This window comes from Vicugna pacos, chromosome 8 (assembly GCF_048564905.1).
Source record: "Vicugna pacos chromosome 8, VicPac4, whole genome shotgun sequence".
Classification (NCBI taxonomy): Eukaryota; Metazoa; Chordata; class Mammalia; order Artiodactyla; family Camelidae; genus Vicugna; species Vicugna pacos.
In genome coordinates, this window is record NC_132994.1 from 55,929,927 (window position 1) to 55,948,669 (window position 18,743).

Here is an 18,743-nt window from a genome sequence, read left to right on the forward strand (position 1 = left end):
CTGTGAAAGTTTGAACAAGGTCCAGCCCTCTCTGGCTAAATGAGGCTATCCTTAGCACATGAGACATTGTTTTTTGTTTTTCCAGTTGTAGAAAACACAGGGGCTTTTCAAAATGAAAACCATACGATTAAATAAAACAATAAAACAATGTTTTGAAAAATAGTTGGGGGAAACCAATACTATTACTTTGAATATATTTTGGAACTTTTTTCCCTCATTTATTAACAGCTTTGTTGAGATATAATTCTCATACCAGGCAATGCATGCATTTAAAGTGCACAATTCAAAGGGTTTTTTTTATACATTATTATTTGTTTCAGTTGCTGTAGTGAATATTGGCATACAAGTATCTGTTCAGATCCCTGCTTTCAGTTCTTTTGGGTACACTCCTACAAGTGCAATTGCTGGTTCATATGGTAATTCTGTGTTTAGCTTTCTGAGGACTAATATTACCTTTAGAAAAGTATGTACTTATGAGTCACTGCACTAAGCATCTTAAATGTGTTATTGCATCTAGTTGTCCTAGCAAACTTGTTCATTCCTTCTTATTCATTCAACAATTTTAGTGACTGCTGTGTACCAGGTACTGTTCTAGGCACTGGGGTTCCCTAGTGAACAAAACTAATGAAGTCCCACCCTCTCACAGATCTTTTTTTTCTGTTCTTCTTTCCACATGGGACCCTGCAGATAGTAGTAATGGTAGACAATAAATAAATAAATAAATATATATTATATATATATATAAGTGAATGAATGCCATTAAGGCAATGAAGCAAAATGCATGGTGAGGGGGAATATTGCAGGGAGTGGTAGTAGGTGGGAGAGATGCTATTTTAGATGGAATTAAAGAGGAACGTCTCTGAAAAGCTGACACTTGAGCAGAGCCCTAAAAGAACTGATACATCAAGTTATCCAGAGATCTTGGGAAACCATTCTGGGGAGAGACGAAAACAAATGCAAAGGCCCTGAGGCAGGCCCGGGCTTGGCAAAGTCAAGGAACATGGGCCGGTTTGGGTGACTTCGGGGAGTATGAAGAAGGGAGGTGGGGAGGTCAGGCTTTCTTATATCGAGATGGGAAGCCATTGGCAAATGTGAGCAGGAGACAGAGCCCTATTTCTAGGTAAACAAAATGAGGCTTAGAGGGTTTAAGTGATTTTACCAAAGCAGCCGGTGAGTAACAGAAGAGATTTTCCCAAGTATCTTCCCTCCAGGCTAGTGCGCTTATCTATTCCTAGCCCTACTCCTTGCTGACTATTGTTATCTTATAGCAGTGCCCTACGAGATGTTCCTGTCCCTCACGTTGGCTCTCTGTAAGCTGGTCTTGCCCAGCAGATTGCCTGAAGGTCTCTGGTCCTCTCCCGTAGGCATGATGCACTCCCCTGGATTTGATGTGAACAGCAGCCTGGGCTTGCAGATGCTCATGAACGCGGACAGCTTGTACTGGGCTGCGCACTGTGCCCTGCTGCTCAACCTGAAGCTCTCCCATGGGGACTACTACCGGAAGCGGCCCACTCTGGCGCCGGGCACCATGGTGAGTGTGCGTCTCCACAGCCATGCCGAGCATCCTTGCCCTGAGAAGGCTGGCCGGTGTGTTCTGCCCCGCACTGCTCTGGAACGGGTGATGCCCGTGGGACCACGGAGGGCGGGCAGACAGACGTGATGCTGAGGAACTGCTGTGTGGTTCGCACAGCGTGGTGAGCCGTGGAGCTACCAGGCTTGCTCCAGGAGTGAAGAACCCCATGTGCCCCACCGTGGCCACCTGTCAGTGGCCCAGTAACTTCATCCGGTGGCATTAAACACCTGCATGTAAGACACATTCAAAAATGTGATCGGGATATTAAGTGACATCAGGAAATGTGCAGAGAACGGTCCCCTTTGCTGAAAATGAACGTGTGCCATTACAAAAACCCTTCATTGAGTTCTAAACCCCCAGACCTACTCAGGACCCAGAGCTAAGCTCACTAATGTTGGTAACAAAGCACCTCCTGGAAGGTGATGGGGGTGGTGGGGCCTCTCCTGTGGTTGGCTCCCGTGCCTGAGCACGCACCTGTGTGGTGGGCTCTGGTACCATTTCGGGAGCCTAAATCCACGGAGCTGTGTGAAGGGATCATCAATCATTTGTTTGATAAACAACTGACTGATTGTACACTTCCCAGGGTGAGTGGTGGCTTCACGAGGGTAAGTCAAGTATCTCTTGAGACATATGTCCTCTACATGCCACATCTGCTGCTGTTGGGACAGTGAAGAGGTGCTCTGTTAAACATTTCTGAGCTGTTTTTAATCCTCCACGCATCAAAGGGTAAAGATATAAAAGGCAGTATCTCCGTTCCTTCTACCTAGTTTCTTAAAAAGAGCATAAATGAAAGACCTTCATGAAGTTTGGGTCGGACTTTTCCATCGCAGTTTCCCCTTCCCTTGCCGCGCTGGCCCCCAGTCAACAAGGTTTGTTTTTCCTGTGCACGGTGGCTCGGTGACTCAGTGACTCAGGGGATGTGAAGAGGCAGCAGAGGAACATGGGGGCCTGCTCATTTGCAGGGGGTTGTGTTTGGCCTTTGTCCTGTGATCTTTCTTCTCTGCAGAAAGAGTTCATGAAGCAGGTCCAGAGCAGCGGGGTGCTGATGGTCTTCTCCCAGGCCTGGATTGAGGAACTTTACCACCAGGTTCTTGACAGAAACATGCTCGGGGAAGCTGGCTACTGGGGCAGCCCCGAGGATAACAGCCTGCCCCTCATCACCATGCTGACTGGTCAGTGGTTCCAGGCTCGGCTCCGTGGCCCTCCGTGGGGTGGGAGGGCTCACTCTTCAAAGCCCCTTTCAGAAAATCAGCACTATTTGAAGCAGACCTTGAAATAGCACCCACAAAGCTTCCCAGGCAGTGGGTGACAGTTCCAGGGAAGTCACGAATTCACCTCACAAGAGCTTTCTGTTCTTTCCACATGGGACGCTGCAGAGCTCACCGTGCCCCATTAGATGAGGAATTACTTAGCGCCTGTGTCAGTTGGGATGAAACTGTAGACCTCTTCTGGGGATACGAAGGACTGTCTGGGTGCAAAGCCCAGAATCATTCCTGGAAACTCTCACGTGCTCATAGATTCCCTGCATCACTCAGTGCTCCTGGGAATTTGCCAGTAAATGTAAAAAGGGTGATTTTAAACTTGGCTTCATTCCTATTTCTTGTCCATATAAGAGGTCTTCCTTTTCCTTCTTAGCTGACCGGAGTTAAAAATAATGCCAAATAGTTCCCTAGCATCTTTGTCTTCCGTATCCTACTTAACTCTTAGAAATTTCATACAAGAGCAGAGAGGGAAGTATGGGGTGTGGTTATGAGGCAGTGGTTTAGGTGAAAGCAGACAATCATGGCTTTGCATGGCATAGCCACAATATCACGTAAAGATTGGGGAGTGCTCAGAAGATTGGACTGGTCGTCAGGAGCCTTACTAATTTAGATCTCTGGGCTCGTCTTGTGTCTGATCTGAGTGATCGTCTCATGGCAGGATAAGTAGAGCATGACCCTAGATGACGCCTTCCCTGCCCTCTCTGTGGTGCCACATTTCCTCACACAGCTCAGCGTGGCTCTGCACCAGGCAGGGCAGAGTGGCAGGACCAGCACTGGCCTGGGACAGAATCTGCTGTCCAATGGATATGTTATGTTGCCTGTGGTCGGTATTGGAGGCTCTTATGAAGGTGGCAGAGTAGAACCCAACACTGAGGAATTTGCAGGGAGACACGGTTTAGGACTCATGCAGGGAGTTAAAACATCCAGTGAGGTCTGCCCATAGCAGGCAGCATCCTGGTCATTGTCTGGCATTTGGAGTCTTGGTTCCAGAACTAGGATGGAGCTGGGGGAAGCACGGCTGGGTCCCTAGCTTCAGGGATCAGGATTATCAGACAAGTCTGGGGGGACAAATTTGTATTTTATTAATCATGATAATATTTAAATCCATTTGAAAAATAGGAATTCATACACGTGTGAGACATTTATTCAGTTTACTTATAACGAATGCTTGGTTGCCATCTGTCTGCACAGACTCCCTTCAGTAAAGATTAAAGGTACTACCCAGAGCTTCTAAGTGCCTTGGAATTTAGATGAGGATCCTAAACACGCCAGCTTTAATTTTCAAATACTGAAGTTTCTGCCAGAATTAATCTCTGAATTTCTTACCTGAACCTTAGTAAAAGGAGTCATTCCATGGATATAAAAATGAGCAAATAACAGCTCTTCACAGGACCATATTCATCAGTCATCACTGTTAATCAGCCATCTCTTTTATAATGGAACAGTAAATTCAGTTGCTACATCCATAGGAGAGTTATCTCACTTTAGATCAATGATAGAAAAACATAGGCTTTTCATAAGAATTCGACAGAATTAGGTTCTGTGATTCTTCGTAGCAAATCTCAGGTGTGAAGTGACAAGTGCATTTGAGCAGCAGTTAACCTAGAGCCTGGAAACTTCTATCTGATCTTTTCATGATGTGCAAGGAAAAGCAGTGGCAGGAATCTGACCCTCCACACTGTGTCCTACCTGTGGCCATGCCTCATGTCGTGTCCAAGTGTTCTGCAGCACTGTGGGACTGAGCACTCAGGTAACCTCTGAGAGGCTTGACTTCATCAGTCCTTTACCTAGCACATAGGAAACGTAGCTTTGATAAATGATAATTTCCGGCAAATGCCGTTAGACCATTTGACTATAAGTCAAAATAATTTCGGTGAAACTGGTCTGTCCGCACTTGAGCAGCCCAGTCCTCTCAGCCCCAAGCCAGTCTCTTCTTGCCATTGTGTCCAGAAGAGGTTCATTGAACTAATTCTGTAGATGAGAGTTTGTTTTAACAAAAATTTAAATAGGGTGAATTAGAATCCTGTATTGAGCTGGAGTTTGGTGTCATGGAAAGACACCTGGATAGGTGTCAGAAGACATGAATACTAAGTTAATTCCTTCCTTTGCCAGCCCCATGACCTTGGGCAGTTTACTCTGAATACTTATTTCCTCCTGTGTGAAACAGGAAAAATAATATCTACCCTGCCTACCTACTTGGTGTTGTTGGGAAGAGCTAATGCAAAAAATGTTATGTGAAAACACTTTGAAAATTGTAAGGTATCATTATTAAAGTATTGTGCTTTTGAATCAAATTATATGCTTATCTGACCAAAGAGGCTTGTCCTCCTCTTAATTCTTATGAGAAAACTATGGAAGACAAATCCACGTTGGAGTAACCTGTATATATAAAATATGGGAATAATGGCATGGTTTTGAATAAAAGGGAGTATCCAAAGGTCAAAATATTCTAAATCAATAGATTTTCTAACAGCAGATAGCAGAATGTATCTTTATTTTTTCAAATTAAAAGTACTCATTAGCCTAACAGAAGAATATTCCCACAGTGAAAGAAAACTATGTGAATAAAATAAAAAATGTAATATTCTGACAAAAGGTTGCTGCCTACTTGGTACAAATAGATCCAATGGCTATTTGTTGGGGGGGGCGATATTTTGGTGGCTGTTTGTTTTTGACTGGAGTGTTCTCATCAGGGATAATCTTGCCCTTTTTCCTTGACAGATATCGACGGCTTGGAAAGCAGTGCAATTGGAGGGCAGCTGATGGCCTCGGCATCTACGGAGTCTCCTTTCACCCAGGGCAGGAGAATCGATGACTGCACGGTGGCAGGTAGTGACTTGGGTCTTGAGTTTATGAATATACATCCACCACATGTGTTACCAGCGATTTAATTATTATGTGGCAGCTTTCTGTGCTGACATAAATGAAGTAAGATTTTTTTCTTGGCAGAAAAAGTACCTGATGGAAGTTCTTAGCATCATACAGCCGCTGATGCAATATGCATTATTTATGAGCACGAAGTGAAACACAATCTAGTATCATCCATCCATCCTGTTGTATTTCCTGTAGAAGAATTGCACACAACTCAGTGTTGCTAACAGCATGGGCAGAGAACCCCGTGCCATTCATTGCCAGGTTGTTCTTTGCCTCCAGAAGGTAACCTGTGCCCCTTCACATTCTAGGTGTGGCGTTTGCTCGCTACATTCTGGTTGGCTGCTGGAAGAACTTGATTGATACTTTATCTACCCCGCTGACCGGCCGGATGGCAGGGAGCTCCAAAGGGCTGGCCTTCATTCTGGGAGCTGAAGGCATCAAAGAGCAGAACCAGAAAGAACGTGATGCCATCTGCATGAGCCTCGATGGACTGCGGAAAGCAGCGCGGCTGAGCTGTGCTCTAGGTACCGGCAGGCGTAGTATTCCTAACCTGCAGCCTGAGGGCCGTCCCCACCGAACGCATCTGCAGTGGCCCTCGTGGGCAACACGTCTTCTAGAGGGGTTTCTGCCAGGTGAATGGTCTGAGAATAAACTCAGTTAAGGGGTAATTTTTTGTTTCCTCTAAAGGAGTGGCAGCTAACTGTGCGTCGGCCCTCGCCCAGATGGCAGCTGCTTCCTGTGTCCAGGAGGAGAAAGAAGAAAAGGAAACCCAGGAACCCGGTGATGCCATTGCGCAAGGTAACAGCAGAAGGGCCAGAATCCACCTGTGCCTTACGTGAGGTCCACACATGCCCGCACACGCAAGCAGACACTTGTCCCTGTTGCGTGTCTGGTACACGACATGCGTGTACCACTGAGATCCCACGGGACCACAGGCTGGGGTCAGTTTTACGTGGCTGCCCCTCCAGACTGCTCAAAATAGATCCCTCTGGAGATAAGAGACAGACTGGCCCTTGGAGGCCAGGAAAGGGTACTTGACTGCTGGCCAGAGAGCCACCTGGCTACGCTTTCCACACCCCTGGCATCCTCTGGCCGGTGGCGTTGCCGCTTCACAAGCGCACATCTGCGAACCCTCAGGCTACAGTGGGAAGGGCAGAAGGGCCATGTTCTGGGGATGGAGGAACCCTTAGAGGAGGGTCACGAAAACTTTGCTCTTGCTAGAGAAAAACCTGAGCTTTGCAAACTTGGGAAAGAGTTGACTTTTAACTTTTTAAAATTAGTCAGTCAGTGAAGGAGATGGTTGTCTAGCTATAAGGAAAGAGAATGGCCTTTCTAATAGAAGTGTAGACAATGGCAGACAGCAAACAGAAGCAACATGGGAAGCTTGGTCCAACTTGTGCTAATAATGTATCGGGTATATAAAATAGGTGGTCAGAGAAAGAGTTGGCACGTTTTTAATGGAGAAAAATAAGTTGAGTCAGTGTACCTCAAACTTGAGTAATATAGAGAGACCCATTTGAAAGCAAAGCAACTCTCACACATCCCCAGTATTAACTGAGAAAGGGTACCATAATATACATAAAAATGCTTACATTTAATGTTTTTCAAAAATGATCAAGCCAAAGCTAATACTCAAATTATAGACAAATAAAAAATAAAGTCAATATCATATCCATGAGACAAGTGATACTTTGCTAAAAGTCAGTCTGCCCTTTACAGCAGGAGCACGGTGTGGCTTCCTCTGAAGGGAGCGTGCTGTGTTACTGGGTTCTGGACCATCACTCAGTTATCCCACTAGACCCATCTTCCAGTGACTGGACACCTTGATTCATGGAGGATGCTGTGATTTGGCCTTGCCTTGGCATTTTGCGTAATTGACCTCTTAAGTCACCTTCTGCATCCTTTCTCATATGTTACCTCAAATTAAGAAGTATTGTTTGAAGATCACAAATACAAATGTAAACTCAGGGAGTGCAATGATACGGGAATTCTCAGTTATAAAGCAGTCATCATGGCGCTCAGAATGGACCTACATAAATCATTGTAGGTGATTATCATCATGAAGACCTGACATTCATTAAAGCTCAGAGAGGACTTGCAGACTGCCAGGAATTCTTTCTTATTAACACTAGGAGTACACGGGGTGGGGGAAGTGTCTGGGCACAGATGGCTTTGGCTGGGTTGGCACATGAAGCCCGTGGTCACTGCTGTGACTGACTCAGATCCTAGGGATGGGCCCGGAGAGCTGCACCTTCAGCTCAGGATCCGTCGATTTCTGGGACCTCAGAGCTGGGGTCACCAATGTCTGTGGGGCTGAGGGCTGGGCAGTTTCATGATGAGTCTCGGGGACCTGCCACTGAGGAGCTTGCTCCCAATGATGTCCAGCGACACCTCCCGTTCCCTCTTGCCCTTGCACAACGGCACATCCTTTCCTTTCCATCCTTCCTCCCTGCCTTTCTGTCTCCCTCTCTTGGACTGTTACTATGACGAGTGTCTTTCCGGCACAGTGAAGCTGAAGGTGGAGCAGAAGCTGGAGCAGATCGGGAAGCTGCAGGGGGTATGGCTGCACACGGCCCACGTCCTGTGCATGGACGCCATCCTCAGCGTCGGCCTGGAAATGGGAAGCCACAACCCAGACTGCTGGCCACACGTGTTCAGGTGCGCAACAGATCCACAACCCTGCAGGCCGGGCACCCCTCCTGCCGTGGGAGCGGGTGGCCTGGGTGCTGTGGGAAAGGGGTAGACTCCAGCACCTGCCAGCACTTACACAGATTACAGTAATTCAGAGTTAGGATAAACCCTAAACGAGAGATTGAAAAGAGAAGAGGGACTACAGGGCCCAGCTGAATGCATGTTTTGGAGAACAGAGTGACAGGGCTGAATTTAGCGAAGTGTGAAGTGTCATTTGATACTGTCTGTGAGACGTGGATATGTTATCCCAGGTAAGAAAAACCAGTTCTTTAATTTTTTTTTCAATTCTTTTCTTTTAGGTGTATTTTTTCTTTGTATTATTTGGGGTTTTTTTTGTGGGGGGTGGTAATTAGGTTTATTTATTTATTTTTTAATGAAGGTGCTGTACTAGGGATTGAATCCAGGACCTCGTGCATGCGAAGCACACTGTCTACCACTGAGCTATACCCTCCCCATCCTGAAAAACTGATTCTTAAATAGTGGATGGTAAAAGCCACTTAAGTTAGGTGAATATTGTGCAGATCTAAAAGCTGATCGTCTGTGAGCAACATAACATTACTGTATGTTTCTGAATGTCCTCTTTATTTAAGGAAGGATTTTTGAGAGCTGACACAGACACATAATAAAGTACAAGGTGCCTATTTTTAATTTAGCTGGATGAAGGGAAAAAATAAAACAGTACGTGTGCCAAAGACGACCAGAAATTTGGCTCTTAGCTTTGTAGTATCAAAGTGAAAAGAACCTCCCAATCCATTGCACAGCTCACAGCAGCTATAAAATAAAAACGAAGTGAGAGCTCCACGGTCCCCCCATGACCAAGGAGAAAATCCTGCCTCCCCAGGCATCGGCGGTTGGGCAGATCCCAGAGGAAAGGAGGAGCACCGTCCACCCAGAGCAGGCACAGGGCGGCTGCCGCTTTCTGACCCTTCTCAGCACACATCCCATCCTCGCAAAGAGCTCAGTTCAGGCCGAGCAGCGGTGGGGCAATCAGGAGCAGGAGGATGGCCCATGGCAGGGATTGGGCATCCAGGTCTTGCCCAGGGCACTGGCCAGATCTCGGTTCTGTTTAATGTCCTCAAAGCAAATACAGCCATGAGGGTTGGTCGACTTTCAAAGAGAGAAGCACGCAGATCATTCTAGGGCTGAACACTCATCTTGAGAGGAGCGTGTGAAAGGGACAGGATGAATTGGCCTGGAGCACGATGGGTTTAATATGGAGACTGGTGACCTGCTGTTTTCCATTGTTCTCACAAGCAACAGGGCGAAAAGAAAAAGACTTAAATTGCACCTGAGCAATTTATATGGAATCGAAAAATTGCCTGATTATGTAACATCAGAGTGGATTATCCAGGACGGTCTTTACTGGTAACCGGACTCAATCAGGGATGAGGGGCCTCTTATGAACCATCTTAGTCCCACGTCCTATTGGGAACAAACAGTTTAGAAGCTGGCAGTTGTACCATATGTTGTGACTCTTCTCTGAATTTGCCGTGGTTAAGTGACTGCCCTGCCCTCCAGCCCAGTAGTGGTTACATGGAGCTGTCAGCACCCAGTGGAACATGCTGGGCGGAACCCCTGAGTGAGGGCCCATTGTGGCCAGAGGGCCAGTCCGCCATATGCACACTCATTCTGGGATCCCAGAGTAGGGAGATGTTCCCGAGTCCTAACTAAAGCAACTAGAAAGCAGGAAGCCGGACCTCTTGGGAAAACTCGCTCCAACAGGCCAAGTCCCAGTAAGCCAGTGCTGGACAGAATGGACATGGATGAACAGAGCTTTGTTCCTTTCTCTGAGGAATCCTCACCCCACCTCCAGACTGCCTGGTCCAACTCAAAAAAAAAAAAATTCATATAATGAGGAGAGAGGGAGTAGGAGGTGGGGAGAGAGATAGCCATCACTGGAGGAAGGGGAAACACTTCAGGGCACTGGAAGGCTGGCTGAGTTCCTGTGCATCTCACTGTGAGATTGACAGAGCTGGCCCAGCCGAGCTGCGTCTGTCAACGGCTGCCTGTGTGTGACTCTCTCTAGGGTATGCGAGTACGTGGGCACGTTGGAGCACACCCACTTCAGCGATGGCGCCTCTCAGCCCCCGCTGACCATCAGCCAGCCCCAGAAGGCACCCAGAGGTGGACTCCTCGGGGACCTGGAGTGTGAGGGCTTGCCCCAGGACCAGAGCCTGGAGCAGGAGAGCTCCCTGTGCGCAGCCCCCGTCATCCAGCCCCTCTCCATCCAGGAGCTCGTCCGGGAAGGCAGCCGAGGCCGGGCCTCCGACTTCCGCGGGGGTAGCCTCATGACCGGGAGCAGCGCTGCCAAAGTTGTGCTCACCCTCTCCACCCAGGCCGACAGGTGCGCACCCGTTCTGCCCACACCCGGGAGGGCTAGCCCCCATCGCCTGCTGGCCACACTACACCCATCTCTTCTGCTCTCAAAGTCACTCTCAGGACACCTTGATTTGTTAGCAAGTCATGGAAGCCCCCTGTATTCTTTTTCAAGCACATCTCTGTCTCCCATCACCCTGCACACTTAGCATGAACGGTTGCCTGGTGGCCAAGGCTGGAGGCTGCAGGGCAGGCTCCCCTGGGTGGAGGCTCTGCACCTGTTCTGTGACTTCCAGCCTCTTCCCCTCCCTGGGCCCTAATCTCAAATAGGGTCATGAAGTAACTCTCCCAGGGTAGCCATAAGGTTAAATTAGTTAGTATGTTTGAGGCAGTTAGGTCAGAGCTTGACAATTAGTAAACAGTGACTATTTTCGTGATAATATTTTAAAATCCTACACTCGAGGGTGTGACATATTCTCTTTTTCTCTCTTTTTAAATTGAAGTATAGTTGGTTTACAGTGTTTCCGATGTATATCCTTTTGCAGATTCTTTTCCATTATAGGTTATTACAAGATACTGAATATGGTTCCCTGTGCTATAGAAGAGGTCCTTGTTATTTACCTTTTATATATAGTAGTGGGTACAAACTCCTATTTGATGCCCAACAACCCCGTTAAGGTGGAGATGGAGACTGTTTAGTAACTCCAGGGGTTTAGTGGCACTTTTTGATGTGGAAAGTGCTTTTGGTCACCTTCACATGCAGACCACACTTCACTCTCCACACTGTCCCAGATGACCCAGTACAGGCACAGTGAAGTTCGTACGGGAAGATGGACAGCAAAGGGGTGGACATGTGGGTGGAACACTCACTGGCTGGGCTCAGAAGATCTGAGTTCTTTCATGGCTTTGACACCAACGAACTACAGGGTCGTGTCTGTGCAGATAGTTGCACTGAGACTCAGTTTTTTCATCTGCTGACTCAGACAATAATTCCTTTCTCCTGTTTATCCAACAAGGGGGCTGTGAAAGTGTTTTGGAATCTGGGAGGTGGTATACAGGTGTCAGGTGGGTTATAATATTCACCACCATTTTCCTACCATGAAAGAGGAAGAAGTGATTCATGGCACCCAGAATCCAGATGGTGTTAAAGTTGGAATTACAAAACCACAAGAAAAATATATTTGTTTCAATAATTTGTGAATGATTAATCCATTGATTCCCATCTGAAAACTTGTGTGCCCCATGTGACCCCTTCCAAAGGGACTGGTTATTCAATTTCTACTCGAGGCTCCCTCCCTTACCCAGCACATGGCACCCTCTGGGCTGCTTGCCTCCTGATGTCACCATGGATTTGGAGGACAGGCGTTGGGAAGACCCAAGATCAGAGGAAGCAGAGGGAGGCTGGCTCGATTCCTTCCTCATGTGCCATGTAAACTGGTATTTGATTCCAGCATTCCGATTTCCAAGGACCCTCTGGTCCTCCTCCAAGCCCTGCTACCTGTGCACACCTCCTTCTTCCTAACCCCTTTCACAAATGTCTGTGCCCAGCAGGGTGGAAAACGAAAAGAACCTGCAAGTTCCATTATGTTAGGGAACATTCATTATTCCAGTAGATACACGAGCTTCGCACCCAAGGCTCGGGGTGTATGAGTCAGAGGAGATGAGACCAGTCCCTGTCCCTGGGGGGTTTGCAGGTCAAGTTTACAGTGTTTCTGTTTCCTCCTGAGAGCCAAGCCCAGCGTTATTCTCAGCAGTTGTAGCCCAACAAAAGCCCTAATTCATTTACGGGGTTTTTCTTTAACTTAGCTTCTATAATTGAAGCTAATTGTAAGGATTCCATTCCCAGTTCTTCAGTTTCTGAAAACAATGCTCTGCCATCTTTCATCTTCTTGCCAAATGTTTTATGAGTGCCCAGCTCGGGGCTACAAAGATTTTTTTTAAATGTGGTCTGTGCCCTTCAGATTAAAATCGCATAGTTAGAGCAGACTTATACTCAGTAATAGTAGATATAATAATACCATACATTTCTTTATAGTGTTTACCCAGTGTTTTCATTAATCACATCTAACAAAGTTACCATAATCACTCTGTCATAAAGACTTGGCTGAATCATTTCTAAGTAACAAATCTTTTTGTTTTGTCCAGGCTCTTCGAAGATGCAACAGATAAGTTGAACCTCATGGCTTTAGGCGGTTTCCTTTACCAGCTGAAGCGGGCATCACAGTCCCAGCTCTTCCACTCCGTTACAGATACGGTGGATTACTCCCTGGCAATGCCAGGTAATGCTTTCCCTGCAGAAACTGTGCCGCAAGGTTAGCAGGAAACAGCCCAGATCTCTGATACCAGCAACCTGCCTGAAGACTTGAACCCCCATTCTCTTTGCACATGGTCAGCCTGGTCACCTAAGTGCAAGTGCGGATTTGTCCTCTAGTGTTGAGGCATCACCCGTGGGGGGTGGGGGGTGGGAGGAGTGTTAACTCTTTGTGAATGGAAACGTTGCTGCCGCCACTGTTGCAGGTGTTACCCTGGAGCTGGGCTGGGGGTTCTGCTCAGTTTGGTGCTTGTGCTACAGAAACGATGTGGCTCCTCGGGGTGCAGATAGTGTCACATGAGGCGGGAGCCCTTCCCCATATTACACACCACACACCCGCCTTTGTCCAGCTGCTTGCAGAAGCAGCTTCAGTTCCAGAAAGGCCTGGGAGAGCAAAATGAAAGTCTCCACAGGAGTCTCATGTCACTCTCAGAAGCACTGCTCTCAGGGTGTGTCCCTTAAACGATGGGTCAGTATCACCATCTTCACGGATGAGCCCAGATGAAGGCGGTTTTCAAAGCCAGTGCATGGAAGAGGGAGCAGAGTTGTCCTGAATCACCCAAGGGTTCCAAGCAGGTGGTAGGTCACTCATAGCAGCAGTTGTCCATCAGCAGCCAGGGCTGTTGTGCCCTCACAGTGAGGACCTTGTCCCGTGAATTCAGACAGTCACAGAGCCGTCTGCCAGGGATGCCCTGTGAGGGCAGGTTGAAATGCACAGCCTCTGAGGTCCCTTCCATCATGGAATCTGAAATTTCTCATACAAGTATATTTGGCCATTTGATTTTTACTGCAGATTCTCATGTGAGAACCATAGTCCTTTTCTGTGCATCTTTAATAGACTTTAAAACCTTCAACTGTAGAAAGCCACCTCCCAGACCCAGCCGACTTCCAGAGCATCTCTAAGCCCCAGGGCCACCTTCAAAGTCTTCTGCTTAGAGAAATCAGACCCTGAGCTTACAAAAAGCAATGAGCAGGGTCAGGAGGAGGCAGCAGACCTAGGAGAAGGAAGCGCTGGCTTTGTAATCAACCAGATACGAGTTAAAGTGCTGCCTTCAGCACTTACCAGCTGTGTCGTTTTAGGCCGGTCAGTTCGCCTCCCTGGCCTTCCATTTTCTAATCTGTAAATGGCAATGGTTACATTTACTTCTTAAGGTTTGCTTTCAAAATTAGTGATTAAAGACACAAGGAAACAACACAATGTCTAATGCAGAGTAAACATTCAGTAAATGCCAGTGATTTTTGTTACTGTCATTTGGAAGTGACTTGATACGGCGAGACTAATTAGAAAGGCGCCTTCTGGTGGGAAGAGCCTGATAAGGCTCAGCGTCAGGAGCACATGAGCAAGAAGGGAGAAGACAGAGGCGAGGGTGGCAAAGAAGTAGCAAGAGATCCAAGTAGGCGAGGAATGTGCCGAAGCGAGACAGAGCAGGTTAGGGAGCCTGTTACTGGGTAGCACAGGAGCCTGACCTGCTTGGCAAAGGCTTCGGAGGTGCCATTAAGGACTGGCTAAGTGGCTGATGACTGTGAAGGATGCCAACAACGACAGTAAGGGTGTAGCTAAGAGTGTGGGGCAGGGAGCCTGTGCCGGGCCCTGTGCTCCGTATTTTATGAAGATTTTCACATTTCATCCTTGAAGCAAGTGTAGGAAGTAGGTACTGTATTCCCACTTTTACAGTGAAAAACTGGACTGGAGAGGTAAACGTCTGGTCCATCGTAAACCAAATACTAAATGGTGGAGCCTGGATTTGAGCCCAGGCAGCCTGACTCCCCAGTCCCCCTACTTAGCCACTACGTCATTCGTCCTTATCTTCAGGCATTGCTCACATTCGTCCGGGCAGGCACCAGGGATGCTACAGTGAACAGGGGAGGTGGACCCTGCGCTTGTTGAGCGAACCACCTGGTCCTTCTCGAATCCAGGCTCCTTTCCTGTCTTGGCAGATTCACACCAAATAATCCTGCTGGTTCCAGTACGGTTCTTTGACTTTCATCCTCTCGCCGTGCTTGAGCAGGTCAGACTGTCTCTGAGTTTGGGATTGATGGCTTTTATATGGTCTTTCCTTCCTGTAGGAGAAGTGAAATCCACCCAAGACCGGAAAAGTGCCCTCCACCTCTTCCGCCTCGGGGACGCCATGCTGAGGATCGTGCGGAGCAAATCCCGGCCCCTGCTGCACGTGATGCGCTGCTGGAGCCTTGTGGCGCCGCACCTGGTGGAGGTGAGCGCCTGGAAAGTGGGACGCTCGGGGGTCTCCAGACAGGACGGGGAGGAAGGGCATCATGGCCACAGCCATGAGAAGGTTCCCATCACTTGGTCACAAGCATCCTTGTTCTCTGGTTATGTCCCCTGGCATCTAAAGAATCACCCCAAAGGGCAGCACTACCCTGGCCTCACACTGAGCCTCTTTTCTTTACAATTATATGACTCAGCTCTGTACCTCACACAGCCCGTTTCTTATTCTTTGTGGTCTCGAGCTTCATTTTGATACATGACTATAACAATATCTTTTGTTCCTGCCAGTATCTCTTTTCTAAAAACTAAATATCATCTGGGCAGTCCCTTCTAAGTAAGGGAACCACACATCCTAGTTTTCTCCGTTTTCTCTGCAAAATTAGCTAGGACCCGTTTAACTCTCCAAAAGGGAAGCAGTTCATATGATAAATTATATGGCAACTTTCCATCTAAGCATCTCATGATGACTGGCTACTTCTAAGATGATGGGAAAATTGTCCTGTCTTGCAATGATAACTATTCTTTTTTTTTTAACTTTTTTTTTATTGAGTTATAGTCATTTTACAATGTTGTGTCAAATTCCAGTGTAGAGCACAATTTTTTAGTTATACATGAACATACATACATTCACTGTCACATTCTCTTCTGCTGTGAGCCACCACAAGATCCTGTATATATTTCCCTGTGCTACACAGTACAATCTTATTTATCTGTTTTACATTTTGAAATCCCAGTCTGTCCCTTCTCACCCCCTGTTCCCCTGGCAACCACAAGTTTGTATTCTATGTCTATGAGTCTATTTCTGTTTTGTTTCATTTTGTTTTTTTAGATTCCACATATGAGCAATCTCATATGGTATTTTTCTTTCTCTTTCTGGCTTACTTCACTTAGAATGACATTCTCCAGGGACATTCATGTTGCTGCAAATGGCGTTATGTTGTTGTTTTTATGGCTGAATAGTATTCCATTGTATAAATATACCACCTCTTCTTTATCTAGTCATCTGTTGATGGACATTTAGGCTGTTTCCATGTCTTGGCTATTGTAAATAGTGCTGCTATGAACATTGGGGTGCAGGTGTCTTTTTGAAGTAGGGTTCCTTCTGGATATATGCCCAGGAGCGGGATTCCTGAGTCATATGGTGAGTCTATTCCTAGTCTTTTGAGGAATCTCCATACTGTTTTCCACAGTGCATTCTGCTGGTGCATTCCCACCAGCAGTGTAGGAGGGTTTCCTGTTCTCCACAGCCTTTCCAGCTTTTGTCATTTGTGGACTTTTGAATGATGGCCACTCTGACTGGTGTGAGGTGATACCTCATTGTAGTTTTGATTTGCATTTCTCTGATAATTAGTGATATTGAGCATTTTTTCATGTGTCTATTGATCATTTGTATGTCTTCCTTGGAGAATTGCTTGTTCAGGTCTTCTGCCTATTTTTGGATTGGATTTATTTTTTTCTTATTGAGTCATATGAGCTGCTTATATATTCTGGAGATCAAGCCTTTGTCGGTTTCATTTGCAAAAATTTTCTCCCATTCCATAGGTTGTCGTTTTGTTTTACTTCTGGTTTCCTTTGCTGTGCAGAACTTGTAAGTTTCATTAGGTCCCATTTGTTTATTCTTGCTTTTATTTCTTCTAGGAGAAAATTTTTGAGATGTATGTCAGATAATGTTTTGCCTATGTTTTCCTCTAGGAGGTTTATTGTATCTTGTCTTATGTTTAAGTCTTTGATCCATTTTGAGTTTATTTTTGTATATGGTATAAGGGAGTGTTGTAGCGTCATTGTTTTACATGCTGCTGTCCAGTTTTCCCAACACCATTTGCTGAAGAGACTGTCTATTCCATTGTATATTCTTGCCTCCTTTGTCGAAGATTAGTTGACCAAAAGTTTGTGGGTCCATTTCTGGGCTCTCTCTTCTGTTCCAGTGGTCCATATGTCTGTTATGGTACCAATACCATGCTGTCTTGATTACTGTAGCTCCATAATATTGTCTGAAGTCTGGGAGAGTTACTCCTCTAGCCTCTTTCTTTCTCTTCAGTAATGCTTTGGCAATTCTAGGTCTTTGATAGTTCCATATAAATTTTATTATGATTTATTCTAGTTCTGTGAAATATGTCCTGGGTAATTGGATAGGGATTGCATTAAATCTGTAGATTGCCTTGGGCAGTGTGACCATTTTAACAATATTGATTTTCCAATCCAGGAGCATGGGATATCTTTCCATTTTTTTAAGTCTTCTTTAATTTCCTTCATCAGTGTTTTATGGTTTTCCGTGTATAAGTCCTTCACCTCCTTGGTTAGATTTACTCCTAGTATTTTATTACTTTGGGTGCTATTTTAAAGGGGATTGTTTCTTTACTTTCTTTTTCTGTTGCTTTATCGTTAGTGTAAAGAAATGCAACTGATTTTTGAACGTTAATCTTATAACCTGCTACCTTGCTGAATTCTTCGATCAGCTCTAGTAGTTTTTGTGTGGACCTTTTAGGGTTTTCTATATATAGTATCATGTCATTGGCATATAGTGACACTTTTACCTCTTCTTTTCCAATTTGAATCCCTTTTATTTCTCTCTCTTGCCTGATTGCTGTGGCTAGGACTTCCAAGACTATGTTGAATAGGAGTGGTGATAGTGGGCAGCCTTGTCTTGTCCCAGATTTTAGTGGGAAACTTGAGTTTTTCACTGTTGAGTACTATGCTGCCTGTAGGTTTGTCATATAGAGCTTTTATTATGTTGAGATATGTTCCCTCTATACCCACTTTGGTGAGAGTTTTTATCATAAATGGGTGTTGAATTTTATCAAATGCTTTTTCTGCATCGATTGAGATGATCATGTGGTTTTTGTCCTTTCTCTTTTTGATGTGATGTATTACATAGATTGATTTGCTTATGTTGAACCAGCCTTGTGTCCCTGGGATGAACCCCACTTGGTCATGATGTATAATCTTTTTTATGTGCTGTTGGATTCTATTTGCTAGTATTTTGGTAAGGATTTTTTCATCTATGTTCATCAGTGATATTGGTCTGTAATTCTCTTTTTTGGTGGTGTCTTTGCCTGGTTTTGGCATCAGAGTGATGGTGGCTTCATAGAATGAGTTTGGGAGTATTCCCTTTTTTTTCAATCTTCTGGAAGAGTTTGAGAAGGACTGGTATGAGTTCTTCTTTGTATATTTGGTAGAATTCCCCAGTGTAGCTGTCCAGTCCTGGACTTTTATTTGTAGGGAGGTTTTTTATTGCTCATTCGATTTCATTTCTAGTGATCTGTTTGTTCAACTGATCGGTTTCTTCTTGATTCAGTGGACTGTATGTTTCCAGAAACTTGTCCATCTCCTCTAAGTTATCCATTTTGGTTTCATATAGTTTTTCATAATACTCTTGTATGATATTCTGTATTTCTATGTTGTTTGCTGTAATTTCTCCATTTTCCTTTCTTATTTTGCTTATTTGTGGTCTCTCTTTTTCCTTCTTTGTGAGTTTGGCCAGAGGTTTGT

General features: G+C 45.8%; 1 protein-coding gene across 5 annotated transcripts in view; it reads left to right on the top strand.

Moving 5' to 3' along the window:
* ARFGEF3 (ARFGEF family member 3) overlaps window positions 1–18,743 on the top strand; it is a 158,298-nt gene that overhangs the window by 95,887 nt on the left and 43,668 nt on the right. For all 5 annotated transcript variants that reach the window (XR_012075032.1, XR_012075033.1, XR_012075034.1 and 2 more), the window contains 9 exons: window positions 1,365–1,531; window positions 2,580–2,745; window positions 5,557–5,664; window positions 6,018–6,233; window positions 6,397–6,507; window positions 8,217–8,367; window positions 10,427–10,744; window positions 12,862–12,995; window positions 15,095–15,240. Coding sequence is in view for 1 of the 5 variants with exons in the window: in XM_072965913.1 (XP_072822014.1) it covers window positions 1,365–1,531; window positions 2,580–2,745; window positions 5,557–5,664; window positions 6,018–6,233; window positions 6,397–6,507; window positions 8,217–8,367; window positions 10,427–10,744; window positions 12,862–12,995; window positions 15,095–15,240 (1,517 nt within the window). In the remaining 4 variants the exon portion in view is untranslated. The remainder of the gene's footprint in view (window positions 1–1,364; window positions 1,532–2,579; window positions 2,746–5,556; window positions 5,665–6,017; window positions 6,234–6,396; window positions 6,508–8,216; window positions 8,368–10,426; window positions 10,745–12,861; window positions 12,996–15,094; window positions 15,241–18,743) is intronic.